Here is a 20,639-nt window from a genome sequence, read left to right on the forward strand (position 1 = left end):
TGGTATCCAAGGGTGGAATTTCGGTGGATCCGAGCAAGATTGAGGTGGTAGTGGACTAAAAAAGACCAAAAAATGTGTAGGAAGTCAGAAGTTTCTTCGGATTGGCTGGATACTACCTCCGGTTTGTAGAGGGTTTCTTTAAACTGTCAGATACTATAACAAAATTGATCAGGAAAGGCGTGAAGTTTTAGTGGAACGATGAATATGAACAGAGTTTTCAAGAGTTGAAACAACAACTCATCACTGCACCGGTTTTGATGATTCCTTCGGGGAGAAGAGGGTTTCATAATTTACAATGATGTGTTATACAAAGGGCTTGCCCATGATCTGAAGTTAGATACAATAATGCTGTGAGGGAGCGTTGTAGCATATGCTTCCCGACAACTTAAAGAATATGAAAAGAATTACCTTACCCATGATCTGAAGTTAACATCGGTGGTGTATACATTAAAAATTTGGAGACATTATTTGTATGAGGGTAGGTATGGTATTTTCATAGATTACAAGAATTTAAAGTATTTTTTCACACAAAAGGAATTAAATATGAGGCAGAGGAGGTGGCTAAAATCGATTAAAGATTATGACTACACCATTAGTTACCACCTAGGAAAAGCTAATGTGGTAGCTGATGCTTTGAGCCGAAAATCAGTGGGTTCATCAGTATCAGCAACGGTGACTCAACATCCGATCAGAATGGATTTGGAAAGACTTGGGGTGGAGCTTGTAGAGGGTAATCACCAGGCGTTCATCGCTAATTTAGTACTTCAGCCCACCTTATAGGAAAGAATTAAAGCTACCCAAATAAAAGATGCAGAATTAGTAAAGATTATAGATAAAGTGCAAAATGATCAAGCAGCAGAGTTTAATATATCAGATGATGGAGTTTTAAGGTTCCGTATCAGACTTTGTATGCCTGCTAATGCTGAAATTAAGAGAATTATTTAGGAGGAAGCGCACCAATCCCTTTATACAGTGCACCCTGGAAGTACGAAAATGTATAGAGTTCTTTGAGAGTCATTTTGATGGAGTTATATGAAAAAAGAAATAGCTGAATTTGTATAGCAGTGTTTGATGTGCCAGCAAGTGAAAGTTGAGCATTAGAGACCGATGAGATCATTACAGCCACTTCACATTCCCTAATGGAAGTGGGAACATATTTCGATGGATTTCGTCGCAGGATTACCGCCGGCATTGCATGGATAGGACACCGTTTGGGTAGTTGTTGATCGATTGACCCATGGTTATCGGACCGAGACCCATGGTTTACATCTTAATTTTGAAAGAGTTTGCAAAGAGCCATAGGGTCTCAGTTGACATTCAGTACAACATTTTATCCTCAGACAGATGGAGAAACGAAGAGGACTATACAGATACTAGAGGATATGTTGCGAGCTTGTGTGTTGGACTTTAGACGTAGTTAGATACAATTTATGTCATTAGTTGAATTTGCTTATAATAACTATAATAACCCAAGGAATTTACCCATGGCCTCGTCGACGAACACATGGGATTCGTCGACGAAGGTACAAAAGGGTTTCATCGACGAGGACATGTTTCGTCGACGAGAAGATACCGAGAGGTTGTTCATAAGCTTTGAATTTCGTCAACGAGAAGCTGGCGTTCATCGATGAACCTTCTTCTTGGCCTCGTCGACTAGATGACGTGGCTCGTAGACGAAGCCCACGGTATAAATAGTGTTAAACGAGGATTTTTTTACGCATAAATTAAGTGGGACTCTCTTTTTTCTCTCTCTACGGTTCCTGCTCTCTCTCTCGTCAATTTTGGCCCCATTGACCACTAAATTGACAATCTGAGGCCACCACGACGCTCTTGGGGAAGTTCTCCCTAAGTTTGTGGGAGCAGATCGTTGGTGGGACGATATGGGATTTTATTCTAAATTCAGGGTAAGATCTTTTTGTCAAATTTTGGCTTTCCAGCAGTTGTAGGAAATGTAGTAGGCGAAGAAATAGTAATATTATGTTATGAAAAATATTGTTTTCAGGGTACTAAGTGGGGAGCCCTACAGGTGTAAGACCCGTTACAGTAGGAGATTTTAGTAGGAATCAGGTAAGGGAAATATGCTATGATAGGTAACTTTAGTATGATTTCAGTATAAATTATATGTTTTTACCAGATTATTATTCAGAGCAGGAATTTATACAGTTTATCAGTTATGTTTAAGATGTTTTAAATTGCCGTGTGGCATGAGAATATGGATACAACACAGAATCATGTTTTATAGTATTTATATAGAAACATGTTTTATAGTATTTTCAGGATTATGTTTTATAGAATATATAAACAAGGAATATGCTTTACAATATACCATGATTATACAATTTTACAGTACCATGACATACAGATTTACTGTTAATCTCAGAAATACAGTTAATATAGTTATAGTTTATTACAGCGCCATGGTTAATACAGTTATTACAGAATCATGGTAAAACAGATAGTTGTATATAGAGATATATTATATAGTATCAGACCCTGATAGACTATTACAGATACAATTTATAGAGCACAGTACTGTAACAACATACAGTTCAAAGTACAATCACATATTCAGATAATACGTGATAGATAAGTCGATCGTGCCTATGTTGTGGACACGCTCCCTATCAGATATGGGTTGAAGAGGGCTGATCTGACTGATGGAGAATAGTGGTTTATCCCGGTAGGCCAGCCAGTGATAAATCCCGCCTACGGGCCGCACAACCTTGTCATGAGGGGTTAAATCATGACATACAGTTATCCACAGGAAAGTTTTTTAGTATTTATATGTATATACAGTTTACAGAAATAGAGGATGTACTTATGTATATTAAAAGTATTATGAATATAAAACTTACAAAGGCTGTTATGTTAAGCAACGTGGACAAGGTAGTATTATATATTATTTGTAACTGTATTCCTAGTTTCATTTATTCATGATTGTATAGAATTAGATTTTTATAGAAATGTAATTCACTTGCCATAAATTAGCAATAACATATTTCGTCTTACTGAGTGTTGTCTCATCCCATTATATTAATATTTTTCAGGTGATCCAGTTAGGCTAGTGGATCAGGCTCGCAGGTAGAGGGACTACAGTACCGCCCTGTTAGAAGGGTGAGTCTTTTGGGGTAGAAAATATTTTTATATAGCTCTATTCAGTTATATACGTGTAACTCTTTTGGGGTAGAAAATATTTTTATCTAGCTCTATTTAGTTATATACGTGTAACTTGAGGATAATCTAGCTCTCTAGTATTGTAAGATATTTGTGTATGGTTGTGGGTATATGACTATAGCTTCTCGCTGCTTAGGTGGATAATTAGACCTAAAATAGAAGGTATTAGAGTAGTGTAATTTCAGCTTACATGTGAATAACAGTATATGTGAAAAAAAATATAATAAAAATTTAAATTATAGCAAGTCGTTACAATAACAGCTACCAGGCCAACCTTGGGATGGCACCATACGAGGCTTTGTATGGTAGGAGGTGCTGATCACCGTTATACTGGGATGAAATTGAAGAAAGGCAGCTTTTGGGGCCAGAGTTGGTACAACAGACTCATGATAAAGTTAGACTCATCAGAAATAAAATTAGAGCAGCTCAAAGTAGGCAGAAGAGCTATGCAAATACTCACTAGCGAGAGTTATAGTTTGGTGTAGGGGATCATGTATTTTGGAAAGTTGCACCGATATAAGGAATTATGAGATTTGGAAAAAGGGTAAGTTGAGCCCTAGGTTTATTAGACCATTTGAGATATTGGAAAGAGTGCGTCCAGTTGCCTATAGGTTAGCGTTACCACCGGTGTAACGCCCCGGACCTGCCAAGTGGGGCCCAGATTGTTACAAGACCAAACACGAGTCTTTGATACCATTCACGCAGCATAATTAATTAAATAACCTCAAACAAAATATACCAAAGTTCTATAAATACATAAACAAACCCATAAATTTAATTTCATTCTTCATATTACATAACCAGCATGAAAATATATTAAACATAAAACTAAATATATATATCCGTTCTGATATCCACTCACAAAAACTAACCCCACCCTAGAGCTATTTAAGGTCGATCACCTGGAAGACCTGAAAAGATTAAATAATCGTCGGGGTGAGACACCTCTCAGTAAGGAAGAAAGAATTTACAACAGTATGTGGCAGAAGTGTTTAATATAATTACAAAATACACATATAATCGTATTTCACCCCTCAGAACAATCAATAAAATGCATTCATAACCACACCATTGTCAACTTCTCTGTCACCCAATCACATGCCCACACACATAATTATTTTTACTGGTAATTCCAGAGAATAGGGAAGTCTACCTGCCCATACAAGTAGATTCCCTTTACTCTAGTGCTAACGCCAGGGCACTCACCTTTCTCAGTAAGCCCTCGAGTTATGTATCCACGTAAATTCTTCGAGAATAAAGAAGGTCACCCGCCCATACGAGTGGCTTCCCTCTAGCCTGGTATCCACAAATAATTATCAGAGTACTCACCTTCCTCAGCAAGCTCTCGAGCGAAATATCCTACTTTACCATAAATACTTAAGTAATTAAAGTCACACACAACCAATAATAATCATTTCACAAGTTCCACATGTACACACCTAACACAATCAATCCACACAGGATTTACACATTTCGCATTCTCACCCACACAGGGTCCATATCCACATAGAATACAACATCCACACAGGACTCTAATCCATATAAAATACGTGTCCACATAGGACTGGTCCATACAGGACTATCAAACATATAACATACATATCCACGCAGGACTGGTCCACACAGGACTATCAACCATACAGGTTTCACGGTCCACACAGAACAAACCAACACACAGATTACAACACAAATCACCATGTTCATGGTAAATAGGTAAACAAACTCTTCATACTATTGCCAACGTTTAGCCCCCAATATAAACGCCCATATAACAACTTTCTCATACAACTGTCAATGTTATATGACGGTTATAGCAAGTAAAATATAACGACCTCCTCATACCACTGCCAACGTTATATCACAATTTACATGAACCACAACACAAATCAATAACAAATCCGACCATTCAAACACATCCACACAATTACCACAGTATACACAATCAACCAGTATTTTCAACCAACTAGAATTCACAACCCAACAATATTCGCAATCACAATGATTCATCATTCCATAGTACTCACAACCATTTAATTAGTAAAGTTGGTTTCATACCACACGGTTTTTCCCAATATAATATATAATCAAAACCATATTTTCATTTCCTACACCATTTAGTATAATTTACCTAAATATATAAAATTTTATACTAAAAAATTATCTAGTTAAAAATTAGTAAAAATCTGTTATAAAGTATTTTCCCTTACCTGCTTCTCGGGATTTAGCCTAAAATCAACAAAACAAGATCCTGTATTCCAAAAATTTCAACTTACTCAAATTTTAGAAAAATACCCATTTAATACTTCCCAGACTCCAAATAACAATATTTATTAAGAGAACTCCAAAATAACTCACTTACCCTGATTTTGGGATGTTTCCTAAACCTCTCGAATCAAAATTCTGCCCTGCCTATGTTGCAAAGAATCTTCCCAATAGTCTCATGATAGCTTCCGATAGTTGAATCAAGTTAAATCTGGCCTAGAATCGTATAGAGAAGGTAGTAGGGCCGAATTTCTAGAGAGAGAGAGAGGATACATGCAGAAAATTCGTGTTGAAATGAAAGAATTCGCTATTTATAGGTAGGAATTCGTCGATGAGTCCAAACACACCATTTGTTGACAAAAAAGGAAACTCGTTAATGAATTTCAGTCATATGAAAACCCCTCTCGATAATTCCTTGTCGACGAGACCAATTGGTTCGTCGACGATTCCTTGCTGACACTTTAACAAATTTCTTTTTCCTTCCCTTCTATCTTTTTTATTATTTTAAATAGTTAAAATTTTTAGAGTCGTTACAACTAATGCTATCCAAAATCCATGATGTATTCCATGTATCAATGTTGAGGAAGTATGTACCCGATCCCTCACATGTAATCATCCATAAGGCACTAAAGCATAATTATACCCTGTCATACGAAGAAATCTCAGTGTAGATTTTGGATTGGAAGGAACAAGAACTGCGCATGAAAAAATCCCATTCGTAAAAATACTATGGCGCAACATGTAGTTAAGGAGGTTTTATGGGAATTGGAGGATAAGATGTGCCAAAAATATCCACACCCGTTCAGTGGAGCCCAAAGTTGAGCTAGTAAGAGTAAAAGTAAAAGATAATATATATTCATTAACTTGTACAGTGTAGGATAGTTAGTGTTTTTAGTTTTGGTTATGAATGGTTTTGGGAAAGTTTTCTTTTTATGAGAATGATTGTAATCGTCCAAAACCCTCCCTTGTAATCACGATATTCTTCTGCCATAAGTGAGGGTAATTAATAAAATTGCGATGTTTTCCCTTAAGGTTTGCAAATGTGATAGATAGAAAATTTTGAGGATGGAATTTTTGTAAGGAGAGGATGATGTAAAGACCCGAAAATTTTAAATAATAAGAAAAATAAAGAAAAAGATGACTTTTGGTTTAGTGTAGGCTAAACCGTCGACAGTTTCATGGAGCTCAGAAAAACTGTTGATGGGTTATGTGTTACCGCAACCGGGTAAATGGGTAAAACAGTTAAAATGGTTTGGTTAAAGACCAAACCGTCGATGGTTTTGAAGTCCACAAGAAAAAAGTCGAAGGTTTTGTCTGGTAGTGTATAGTTAAATAAATCCTGCAACCTCATTTGTTTAAGATTTTCAATTTAGGCATTCTAGGCACCACTCCAAAGCAGAGGTAAAAGAGACGTGTTAGTTTTGGTGTATTCCTAATAGGGGGTGAATTGGGTATTAAAACTTTATTCCTAGGTTTAACTAATTCAACTGCAGCATTACACAAACTTAGGGTCTTTCTATTTAATTATAAACTCAATCAACACATATACTACATATAATGAATCATGCACACAACATACATGTGCTGAAAATAAAAGTGCGGAAAATAAATTTGCTAAAATATAAAGAACACGCACGATATGTTATCGGGGTTCGGCCAACTGTGCCTACGTACCCCGCCTCTTACTCGTAAGCCCAAGGATTCCACTAATGCTCACTTAATGGGTGAAGCAGCACCGATTACAATCAGGTCAATTAGCACAGGGCTGATATTAACCTTTACAAATTCTCCTTGCGAGACGGAGAAGGCCCTAAGTCAAATTCACAGGGCTGACCCCAACTTGATCCTTGTGGGCTAGATCAAACTCCCTCAGGCCATACCTGAAAATACAATAGTATTTTTTTTAATCAACTTGTACAATGATTATGCTTTCATGTAAAGTAGATATGTATCCAATACGTGCAATCACATACACATCAACAATGTAGGTAAATGTAAGCTCGGTGATGTGTATTTTTGTGCAAGCCACACTTAACAAGATATGATTGCTAATATGCTTAAGAGTGTTCTAATCAAGCTATTTCTTTAAAACAATATATATCAAATCTCAATAATAATCAGGGTTTCAAAGATGCTGCAAATATTCTAAACAACTCAAAATATTTTCTTCAATGTAATATGCTCAAGAGTTGCTTAAAAGAATAATATAACTTGTAGAAAAATGTTTTTGCACAATAAAATCAAGCTATGGGAATCTTTGCAATGACAATGCAAAGATCCTTAAGCTACTAGGTTTTTCTCAACACAAGATTTATTAAATAAAATTTGTGGAAAAACCTTGCTTAACTCTTCAAAATCAATACCAATCAACCAAGCAGAGTAATGGGAGTATGAACAATAATATTAAGCAATAACCCAAACAAGAAAGCTCACAAAGTTAAGATTAATCAATGGAATGAATATTTGAGAGTATTTTGGGAAAAATGAGATTTTGAAATAGAGAAGATTTTTGTTAATTATTTTTGCTAATCTCGTACTAATCTTGCAAATAAACCCATATTTATAGACAATGTCAAAAATATAACCGTTTGGGACATGTTGGGAATTATTAGAAAAGATTCAAAATATTTAAACACCATTAACCCCACTTAACCCAATTTTACTGCAATTAAATAATTTTTTAATCCGCCGAGGTTCGGGTGGTTAAACAGTGATCTCGTCTCTTGAATAGACACAGTAATAAAAGCCATTTAAATCAATTCGGTCGCCTGGATTTAAGTTCGGTGGCCCGAATCAAAGTCAGTAGCATTACTTCGTAACTTCGGGTGTTCGGTCATATGTTTGGTGGACCAAACTCTTGTGTTCGGTCGCCCGGGGCTCAATTTGAACTAAATAGTTTGGTCACCTGAGTTGGTGGAATGTTCCTTTCAAAAGGTTCGGACGCCCGAGGACAGTGTGCACAATATGATTCGGTCACCCGAGAGCCTAAGTCAACTGTTGACTTCTTAACAGTTCGGGCGCCCGAGGAGTTTTGAATTCCAGGAGTTCAGTCGCCCGAACTCTCTGAATTTACCTAATAATGTTCAATTTAAGCACATATTTAACACTCTTATATATTATATGATATGTTTGTGAGTGTTGGGACCTAAAGTCATACTATGGTCTTACTGAGGCCGTTTTGAGATAGTCCCAAAAAGGTGCCCTAAGGTCATTCGATCCCTATGGTCAATCTACAGTCATTTTTGAGCTTACAAAACCTACATACATAACATGTAGAGATTATTAAAGACCGATATACCTAGTTATTATTACAGACCCATATTACATTAATTGAATTTACAATATGAAATAGAATCTTTAGGGTTTTCATGCTTTGCTTTCATGTGTCATTACTTGATCTGCTAAAATGAACCTGCACATATACTTGAAAGTCATCAAATACCTGAATATTTATCATTATCAAAACCGGGTGTGCCCTATAAGGTCAACGAGATGAATTATCAGTTGTGTTATAGTTTAACTGGTTATTTGGAGTATATGGGCCTTGGAAATGAGAGAGAGAGAGAGAGAGAGAGAGAGAGAGAGAGAGAGAGAGAGAGAGAGAGAGAGAGAGAGAGAGAGAGAGTTGTTTGATGTAGGTTGAGTTTTCTAATAGAAGAGGTGAGGGTGATGAGTGTGAAGGAGAAGTCCACATTGGATTTTGAAATGATGTTTTAGATGTAAATTTCTCATGGACACCGCAAGTTTAAACATTTACATATGGGTTTTAAATAAATTAGAATGCATTTTGTCCACCTTTTTTTTTGTTTTTTGTTTTTTGTTTTTTTCTTTTGTTTTTTTAACATTAGAGGGAAGAATTGTGTAGGTCTTTATTGATTCCATGCCATGAGGAGGGTAGCTAGACTATAGAAAAATAGATCTTAAAGAATGAACCCCCTACTTTGCCCTTAGGTAGCATATCAAGGAGCTAAATTGATTCATTAGTATGCCCATGCATACAATGGAACTAAGTTATATTACATGGAAGAGCCAACTCTTATCACAAATTTCTTCACGCCCCTTCACAGGACTAGCTTCATACCTAACACATGGAGAAATCATGTTGGGCCATTGAAACCTTATAATAGGACAAGGCATTCATTTTTCTTCTTAGCTATATGTTGCATGTGAGGAACTCATGTAACAAAGCTTTCTACTTTTGATTTTTTTATAACTCTTATTAAGTTCAATTAATCACATAAAACTCATGTCATGAGATTACATGATGCCACTAGTTTCGATACCTCTAATGTAGGAGATCTTTAGTTACTTCCGTAGGCACCCCATAATACTCCACAACCTAGGAAATAGAGGTCGATAAGAGGATGGGGACAATATGCGAAAATGATTAATATATTGCTTTGGGACTTTTATTATTCACATTCCCCATTTTGTAAAAAAGATGTCCCCATCCACACAATATGCATGTTTGATATCCTTTTCCCAAATTTGAATTCTTTTTTTTAGTTCTTCATGTAGGAACAAAAAAAAAAAAAAAAAAGTGAAGAATTTAAGGTTTGGAAAAGTGAGTAGAAAGCAAATTTAAACAAATCAAAATTATTTAAAAAAATAAAGCATATTAGTTTTATGTATGAGAGAGTAAAAATTTGGATAGAATACTTGTCAATGATGTGGATAAAGAATTGCAGGGATTTAGTTTTAAGCCTTAGTTCAACAAACTTCATATGTTATACCAAATAATCACTTAGCCTAAACCGTATAGGTTTTAATCCAAGAACGTACATCGAGTTGTAATAGACCTACTCAGATGTGCGTATATCTATGCTTTTTTTTATGTACCCTAGGCGTGATATGATGAGTGAATTAATATAGAGTATTTTTTTTATTAAGAGTTTAATCTATGAAAATTGTATACTTAATTATGATTCATTGATAATGTTAAACCACTAAAGCCAGCCGATTACATAAATTCTATTGTTGTTGTTATTTTTCAATTTTTACATTATTATCATATAGCATAATTTTTGTACATCCAAATTTTGAACATGGCCAAAAAAAAAAAACATCTATGTGGGCCAGCCTGCCTTCTTGTGCATAGTTGATTCTTGGGTCTTTGGCCCCTAGTGAAGAACTTGTACATATCAATGGTCACTTAAAAAAAAATCCAACATTTGAAATAATAAAGTATAACAAAAAAAATATTATTGAAAATGAATCAAGAGCACGGTTGATTAAGCTACCAAAAAAGAAACAATACAACAAAATTGAATGAGTAAATTGTCATTTAGATTATAATATCATGATAGATTTTTTTTTTATCCAAAGAGAAAAATTACACAAGTGAAGCAAAACAAAGGGAGTGATTGATCAATTTATTCAACAAATACATTATTGTGGTTATGTACAACTGCTGCATAAATTCAATTTTTATACCTTTTTACGTACCCCAAGAAATTCAACCCTAGTTATCTCCACGGGCCATGATGAGAAACTAGGTGGTGAACCGAATGGCTCAAGGTCTGGCTCCTAACAAGCTCTATTTCGATATTTGCGTAGTCTTCTCTTTTTGTTAAATTTGAGCATACAACCTTCGATTCTCTCATCGCTTTAATTTATTAACCTTCACATTTTTTTGAATCAAGGAAAAAAGCCAAAAAAGAAAGAGTAAAATTGATCATTGTTTCACAAACAATACACACACACACACACACACACACATATATATATATATATATATATTGATAAAATGTACTTTTCATTCATAAAGCTTTGGCTGAATATCAATATATTTTATAATTTCAATTATTTCAATAGTTTCCATAAAATTAAAATTGTTTCATTAATGTTCACCACTATTGTCAATCTCGATTAGCATAATACACCAATACCAAATTCATTTTTAATTTGTGAATTAAAATAACTTTTTGTACTCTTTCTTTTGGTGTTTGTGATGTTTAATTATTAAAAATACCAATTTCATTATTAGATAATTGAAAACAGAGGATTTTGAATACTATTCGAAATTCCGAATTATTACCCGGAAGGGCTATCGAAGAACAGGAAAAATTTATGACTCACCATACCTATAGAATTCCGGGAGTGGATAGGAATTAATTAGTAATAGAACCCCAATTTATTGCTTCATCTACGCCATACTCTTCACAGTCTTTTAATAGATTCTTATAAAATCTATGCATATTTGAAAATTGGATGCCACTTTTGTAGTAAAATTTTGCTTGGTGCAAATTGCAAGATACTCTTGAATCCTTTTTTTTTTTTTTTTTGTCTTTTTTTGTTCCATACATGAGAATACAGGATGCCCACATATGTATTTATTTCAATATTAAAATCCGATTAAATATTTCAATAAAACTATCATAATACCCCATATGTATGTTATGACGATCCAATTTTTCTACTCTTTTTTTTCCCTTTCAATACGACAAACTACAATAATCAATCTACATCTCTAATACCATATATCAACATGACCCGACTCGAAGTGGGGTACCAGGGTGACCTGTCCATCACTTATAATATACCAAACAGTGGAAACAAACATATGCATCTAATCCCAAACACAGTACCAGAGTATTAATATCATCATAATACATAGATAACTGTCCAGAACTAGACTTTAACCCAATAGTAGGTGTCCCAAATGTTACTATACACACATAAGTTCTTACCAATACTCACTTTAAACAAACAGCCAACTAATCGTGCCCTGAAACTCCTTAGGCTTAATTCTTGACATTTCTTGAAATATTAAATTTATAAGAGTGAGACACCTCTCAGTAAGACGGAATAAATTATTGACAGTATGTGCCAACATGAGTTTGGTATATCAAAACGCATTCTTTAAGTCATTATTTCAACTGATAAAGGATATAGATATGTACTCATAACCATATATATATATACACACATATATTCAAAAGCATTCATTTCTCCATAATATGCTATAACTCAAAGAGTATCCACATGTACATAAATCCACATATAGGTATTTTACGTAATACAACAGATCACATAATTCAAATTCTCCACACCTACTTACGCTTCATACTGAGCATTTCTCCCCACCGGCCTCAGTACCGACTTCTCAACATAGTTTCCATACCGAGCATACCTCCCCATCGGCATCAGTAGGAACATCACACATAATTCCCATACTGAGCATACCTTCGCATCGACATCAGTAGGAACATCGCATATAATTTCCATACTGAGCATACATCCCTATCGGCATTAGCAAAAATATAACACATAATTTTCATAGTAAGCATATCTCCCCATCGATATCAGTAGGAACATCACACATAATTCCCATACTAAGCATACCTCCCCATCGACTTCAGCAGGAACATCACACACAATTTCCATACCGAGCATACCTCCTCATCGACATCAGTAGGAACTCATTTTCACAATTGTACATTATTCTCAACCCTTATTGAAACAAGTATAATACCACCCTTTATACTATATAATATGATTTATAAAATAATACAGTAATATAATCTCAATTCCACAAATCGGTATAAAACTATCAAGCTATGATTATATATATATATATATATATATATATATATATTTATATATATTTTGTCACGTCTATGTATATCGCATCATGTCTATATATATCTTATTTCATCATATCTATATAAATCAGGTCTATATAAATCTCATATCACCGCTTCTGTATAAAACATGTTTGTACATTTCAAATCATCATATCTATATCACATATATTTGTATTTCTCATATCATCATATCTATATAAGTATATCTGTATAAAACATATCAGCATATATCTCAGTATAAAATTGTCATTTCATATTGTTGTATAAAAATCATATTTCCTCATTTCATAATATCACATATCTCAGTGTAAAACAACTATTTCATATTTCTCATGGCACACAATTTTTGAACGATAGTTCATAGCATACTAATAATAGGGAAAATATGCATGTCATAACATTCCAAAACCATATACCACATTTCTACTTTCACATACTTTAATTCAACCTATCAATTCTCAAAAATGTCTGTCATAATATATTTCCCTTATCTGCTTACTAAGAAAATGCCTGCAGGGATCCTAAATTGATGCCTATGGTGTTTGGAGCACAACACCTATAATCATACATTTTAGTTTGCTCAGTTTAAACTTGGGATAATAGCTACTTAACATTCCTAAGCCCACACACTCTCATGACCGGTCAAATTCTAAAGAAAGGCAGGTATGATCCACTTCCCTTATTTGAATTTAATTTATAACATATTAAAAACACCAATATGATAAAATCTCCGCAGTTTAATCTAATTCCAAAATATTCCCTAAAAATTCATTTAATCAAATCCCTACAATTTAACTTAATTCTAAAATATTTCCCGATAATCTAATATAATTCAATCTTGTAGTTTAATTTAATCTCAGAAATATTTCAAAAAATCTAATATTATCCAATCCTACAATTTAATTTAATCCCGCTAATATTTTAAAAAATCTAATATAATCTAATACTATAATTTAATAATTAAATACTAGAATTTAATAACAGACATAATTTATACTTCTCACCTTAACCTTTGAGTGGTGTTTAGAATTCACAAATCAAAAATTTGCTTTAATTAACTTGCTTTGAATCGAAACCGAGACCTCGTGGTGGTGTCTGATCGTCGATTTGACAAAAAATTTAGGATAATTTGAGGAGAGAGAAAGTGAGGATGTGAGGAGAGAGAGAGAGAGAGTGGCGTGAGAGGGGGAGGAGGAGGAGGAGAGCTTCTGTGAATTGAAGATCTTCACGAAAGCTTAAATCTTAAGCTTTACTAATATATCCATTATTATACTTATATATATATATATTATTATATTATAATATGTATGTATATCCATTATATGTATATATTTTATCCTTATATATATGTATATAATATTGTTTATTTATTTAATTCAATTTAATAATATATAATTAATTAATTGTTTGATTAATGATAATTTATTTAATTAATTTTTTCCCCTTTCATTTCCCAGCATATTATTTTCCGAGGCGTTACATATGTGGTAATATATTATAAAATTGAACAAATGAATTGAAACTCTTAAAGATTCGGAAAAGAAACACTCAAACTTGACTAATGTTTTTTGAGGTATCTTGAGAAATATATTTTTGTTTCTTTGTTAAGTTCTTTATTTTAAAAATTCCCCTTTGGTATTTGATGTTGTTTTTTATTTTATTTTAAAATTACGTGGTTTGTAAGACTTCCCTTTTCCCACTAGTATTAGTATTCACTTTGAAAAAAATTATAATTTTATGATGTCAGTTTATCAAATTCAAAAAATTAAGAATAATTACATCCAACACATATTCTCAAATTTAGTAGAAAAAATAATAATAACTACAACCAACACATATTATCAAATTTAGAAGAAAAAAAAAACATATTTGAGAAGAAAAATACTTTTATTAGAGGATCTTTTATGACAAGCAATCAGAAAGTAAATTATAAGGGATGAGAGAGAGAGAGAGAGTTAAAAGAGTTGAAATAGATGTAGTTTTCCTTTTAGTTAACGAGATCCTCCACTAGTAAAAGTATTTCATTTCTATAGGAGGTTTGCTTAAGTATGAAAACATATTAGGATTTGCTTTATCTTCCTTTACATGTAATCAACAAAGTAGTTTTTTGACCTTTGCTAAATGTATCATTCAATACAATTAGCTAAACCATGTGATTCTAGATGTAGAAATAAAAGTTTTCTTAAACTTTAAAGGTATACTAAAACTATTATTAAGATATTGTCCAATAAGTTTAAACATTTATATGAATTCATTTTTTAACTTAACATTAGACCTCATATGACTAAAAAGTGATTTGTAGTTCAATTTCACTTCTGTTATTCATCTAAAAAATAAATTTTAATCATCATAAAAGACATTTGTAGATCTTTAATTTAAATAAGTTTTTAAAGTGCAGCATGAGTTGGAGAGAGATTAAGACAACTAATAGGATCTTACTCGACAAGTTTAACTTTTTAGAAGAATTTATTTCTCAATTGTGACATATTGCTTTAGCATTGAAGAGAGAATATAAAATAAACATGCACCTTTTGTGGGATACATTTAAAAAAATATATATAATTATCATATGGTAGAGTAATGAGAATTCGATGAATTGATAGACTTTTAATGAGAACTATCTAATAACCACGGTATTTTTCCGTCAAAAGTGATAGTATATTAATAAATAAATGGAGGTACCGTCACCTTTTAGTAGTAAAAAAATATCCAATACTTAAAGAAAGTGATTAAAGTTAAACCCACTTTGATTAATAGAGGAAAATTTTAAAAAATTTAAAATATTTTTCGACCTAAGAAGAAAATAAAATGATAACCTTTTCTCCCCTTCGCAATTTTCTCATCTCACAAAATTAATAAATTAAAAAAGTAAATTGAGATCCATTTAAAACATGAAAATATACACAAAAAAAACAAGAATTTTTATATTTTTATTAAGAAATTAAATAAAAATAGATAATACATTAACAAATTAATTTGTGATTTCATATATTATTAACATTTAGTTTGACAACAAATTTTTAATCTTACTAAATTTTTATATTAAATTAAATTCCTTTCTATAAAAGTCTTTCTGCCGGTTTTCTCCTTTTGCTTCATTTTCTTGTCTCGTCTACTGTTTCTCCAACAAATTTCCATTTTCTTCTCTCCAACCAAACAAACACAGCCACGGGGTAGGCCGCCGTCCCCCACAGCCCATAGACGGAAAGCCCCAAGAAAAATAATCAGCTCTCCCCTGCTGCTGCTACCCCCGCTCCCGACTTTCTCTCTCTAAAACCCTCCCCCCTGTCTTTCTCTCTCTAGATTTCCCTGCCCTCGATCGTCTCTCTCTCTCCTCTCCACTTCCTCCATCATTTCTTCTAATTCACTCATGGATCTGCCATTTCCATCCGCCCTCCTCTTCCTGCTTCATCTCTTTAGATCTCTCTAATCCATCTCCATTCTCTAATTCAGCTGTTTGGTTACTGCGATTCGGCCCGAGAGAGGGAGAAAGTGGAAGAACTAGGAGATGAAGATGAAGATACCTTGTTGTTCGGTGTGCCAGACTCGGTACGACGAGGAAGAGAGGGTTCCTCTGCTGCTTCAATGCGGCCACGGCTTCTGCAGGGAGTGTCTTTCGAGAATGTTCACGGCCTCGCTGGACACCTCCCTTTCTTGCCCCCGCTGCCGCCACGTCTCCATCGTCGGTAACTCCGTCCACGCTCTCCGCAAGAACTACGCCATCCTCGCGCTCCTCCACACCTCCTCCTCGAACGACGTCGATTTTACTGACGATGACGACGGGGACGAGGAAGACGACGGCCGTGAGCTCAACCACTATGAGGACGAGTCGAGGCGGCGCCGCCAGCTGTCGAGCTCCGTGTGCGGGCTGGTGATCGAGCTCGCGGCGCACCAGGACCTGCGGCTGGTGCGGCGGATTGGGGAGGGGAGGCCGGTGGGGGCGGAAATGTGGGCGGCGTCTCTCGGGGGTGGGTCCAGGCAGTGCCAACACCGTGTGGCGGTGAAGAAGGTGACGCTGGGGGATGACGCAGACTTGACTTGGGTGCAGGGCCAGCTTGAGAATCTGAGGCGCGCTTCTATGTGGTGTCGCAATGTGTGTGCTTTTCACGGAGCGACGAAAATGGAAGGAAGTCTTGGTCTAATTATGGATATGTGTTGTGGGTCTGTACAGTCTGAGATGCAGCGAAATGAAGGGAGGCTCACTCTTGAGCAAATCCTGAGGTTTTGATCTGTTACTGCTTAGCTATTTGGTCAATTATGCATAGGGTGTAATTTTCATAAATTTTTATACCTGTGTTGTGGTGTAGTATTCTATAATCTACCTTAAAATGCTCTCATTGATTTTCATTTCAATTTCTCTTGGTTGAATGGACTTGTGTTCCTTAAATTTGTAGGTGAGAACTATAATAGCACACTTTTGGAATTTATGAAAATTTAAGTTCATGCATGTTTGATCATATTGGAGAGACGGAAATGAACTCCTCCTCACATGTTAATTATGGTTTAGTGAATTCAATAGGAACATTTGGATATGATGTCATTCAAAGCAGTCATGAGATGAGGTTATATTCCTTGATGTGCACAGGTATGATCTACTGATTTAAATTGGATCCGAAATAACAGGCATGCAGAGTCTTGTCATATCTAAACTCCAAAATGTTGCTTTAACTGGGTCTTGGGGGGTGGGGGGAGTTAGCATGAATGCAAAGAAAAAAGAAGGATGAAACAATACAAAGAAAGTCCAATGCTAATAATTTAAGCTGACCACATCTTTCGAAGGTTAGATGGTTTATTCACTGTAATACTGATATCACTATTTCCAACAGACAATGACAATCTCTTTGTGAGTACAAAATTGTTGGCAATTCAAATGTTTTAATGGGTGAAGGACCAACTGTGGAAGCTAAACCTATCAAATATCTCATGTTTAATCTGCTTGTCATTGCCTTGTGTTTTGATTTAGGAAGATGAATCTAGATTTATTTTTTTATTTGTGAAAGTTCCCAAACTTCTTTACATGCCTCTGGAAATGTATCTGTGTATAGCTAATGGTAGAGATATGTTCTTGTGGTCTTTTAAACAAAACATGGCTTGGAGATTTGCTTCAATCTTGCGTCTAAGAGAGAAGAGAGAGGAGAATTCTATTTCGGAGTACACAATTTTACCAAGGAGTGCAAGAATTGAAGACAAAAACCTAGTTGAGGTGTTGAGAGTGTGGTATATGTTGTCAATATGTTATTTTGAATATGGAGTTGTTTTGTTAACTCAGGAATCAGTGGCATAATTGTTATCTGAGAGAAGATTGATAGAATATTGTTTATAACCGTTTAAAGATGCAATGTGTTTTTAATATCAACACATGCCAAATTTAGCATTGGATACATTAGGCAGTTTGCTATTTTACCATCAAAGTTCATTAATCTTGTCACTAGAATAGCTGAAATAGGCTATTGATAAATCATCCGTTAATTGGGGGGACTAAAAATTGAATCATGATATGAATTTATGAAAGATCCGTCTTCTTCTATATAAAAAAAATGAAAGATCAGATTAACTTGCAGCTATCTTACTAAAAAATTTAACTTATTTCAAGCTTTTAATTTGTTGTTTAGGGAGATCTAAACTCTTCTTGTCTTAACACATTGAGCGCTTTTCAACTGTAGATATGGGGCAGACATTGCGCGAGGGGTGGCTGAACTTCATGCTGCAGGTGTTGTGTGCATGAACCTAAAACCATCCAATCTTCTTTTGGATGCAAGTGGCCGTGCAGTGGTTTCTGATTATGGACTCCCGGCAATTCTGAAGAAACCCGCTTGCCGGAAAGCACGATCCGAGTGTGATTCGTCAAGAATCCATTCATGCATGGATTGTACAATGCTTAGTCCCCACTACACAGCTCCAGAGGCATGGGAGCCGGCAAAAAAGTCCCTGAATCTCTTCTGGGATGATGCTATTGGTATATCTACAGAGTCAGATGCCTGGAGTTTCGGTTGTACATTGGTGGAAATGTGCACTGGTTCCATCCCGTATGTGGAATAATTTTTTAATCGATGATATTGACTTAATTATTTATTTATCTCCTGAAATATCTGAACCACTAAACAATAAATTCAATACTTATACAGATGGGCTGGTCTAAGTGCAGAGGAAATATATAGAGCTGTTGTCAAGGCTCGAAAACTGCCTCCACAGTATGCAAGCGTAGTGGGTGTTGGAATACCGAGGGAACTCTGGAAGATGATTGGTGAGTGCCTACAGTTCAAGGCATCCAGAAGGCCAACATTTAGTGCAATGTTAGCAATATTCCTTCGCCACTTGCAAGAGATTCCTCGCAGCCCTCCTGCTAGTCCTGATAAGTAAGAACTTTCGACTTCAACACCATTTCCTATGTTCTGTTATGTTATTTAACAGATAGCCATGGTATTTGTCAAAATTACATAAAATTTAAAAGCTATTTTATGCTGTAATCACAGTGTTCTATACATCTTTTAGGTTCCTCCTCAGCCCCCCCCCCCCCCTTTCCCCACTTCTTTCATGATTGTTTGTTTTTTGGCATGTGCAAGTATATATATGTGTAATCTATCTGTATCATTTTATCTTATTTATTTTTGCATATCTGGTGATTTTTTTTTTTAAACATACATTTTATTTGTAAATACAGTGACTTCTCCAAATGCCCTAGTACAAACTTGACGGAACCAGCAACTACCTCCGATTTGGAGGTTTCCCAGGATAACTGCAACCATCTTCATAGGCTTGCATCTGAAGGGGATGTGGCTGGTGTTAGGTTAGTGTCTTATTTTCTCGCATGTACATGTTTAAGATATTTTTCTAATGTGAATGAGTGAGTGCGCTTTGTTGCATCTTACCTTATTTTCTTCATCTTTTTTTAATGCAGAGATCTGCTTGCAAAGTCTGCTTCAGGAAATGGTAGCAACTCACTAGGTTCTCTATTAGAAGCACAAAATGCTGATGGGCTAACTGCTCTCCACTTGGCTTGTAGACGAGGCTGTGCAGAGCTTGTTGAGGCTATTTTAGAGCATGAAGAGGCAAAGGTGGATGTCCTAGACAAAGATGGGGATCCTCCACTTGTTTCTGCTTTAGCAGCTGGATCCCCAGGATGTGTTCACTCTCTCATTCGAAGGGGTGCTAATGTTGGATCTAGGTTGCAGGAAGGCTTTGGTCCTTCTGTTGCCCATGTTTGTGCCTACCACGGCCAACCTGATTGCATGCGTGTAGGTTTCATCCTACTCATACTTCTTCATAGTTCTTTTTTTTTCCCCTGTGCTCTTGCCCTATATTTGTTAAAGTGCTGGGCATGATATGCCTTTTTTTTGATATCAGGAGTTACTGTTGGCTGGAGCTGATCCCAATGCAGTGGATGATGAAGGTGAATCTGTACTGCACAGAGCCTTGGCAAAGAAATATACTGACTGTGCTATTGTGATATTGGAAAATGGTGGCTGTAGATCAATGGCTCTTTTGAACTCAAAAAATTTGACGTGAGCATATTCTCCCGATCTCCTCATGTGTTTGTTTGTGTATGCATGATTAGTTTTGTCAATCAAAAGAACCAAAGAGAGGTTGAAGTGAAAAAACACTTCAATTTCACACCGA

The 20,639-nt window shown here is 35.1% G+C and overlaps 1 protein-coding gene across 1 annotated transcript in view; it reads left to right on the forward strand.

Moving 5' to 3' along the window:
• Positions 1 to 16,156: 16,156 nt before the first annotated feature.
• Positions 16,157 to 20,639, forward strand: part of LOC131165104 (E3 ubiquitin-protein ligase KEG) — a 33,480-nt gene continuing 28,997 nt past the window's right edge. Inside the window, exons 1-6 of the mRNA XM_058122801.1 lie at positions 16,157 to 17,243; positions 18,686 to 19,048; positions 19,148 to 19,378; positions 19,684 to 19,809; positions 19,921 to 20,257; positions 20,367 to 20,524. Coding sequence (XP_057978784.1) covers positions 16,531 to 17,243; positions 18,686 to 19,048; positions 19,148 to 19,378; positions 19,684 to 19,809; positions 19,921 to 20,257; positions 20,367 to 20,524 — 1,928 coding nt within the window. The 5' untranslated portion in view covers positions 16,157 to 16,530. The remainder of the gene's footprint in view (positions 17,244 to 18,685; positions 19,049 to 19,147; positions 19,379 to 19,683; positions 19,810 to 19,920; positions 20,258 to 20,366; positions 20,525 to 20,639) is intronic.

Source organism: Malania oleifera, chromosome 9 (genome assembly GCF_029873635.1).
Source record: "Malania oleifera isolate guangnan ecotype guangnan chromosome 9, ASM2987363v1, whole genome shotgun sequence".
Lineage (NCBI taxonomy): Eukaryota > Viridiplantae > Streptophyta > Magnoliopsida > Santalales > Ximeniaceae > Malania > Malania oleifera.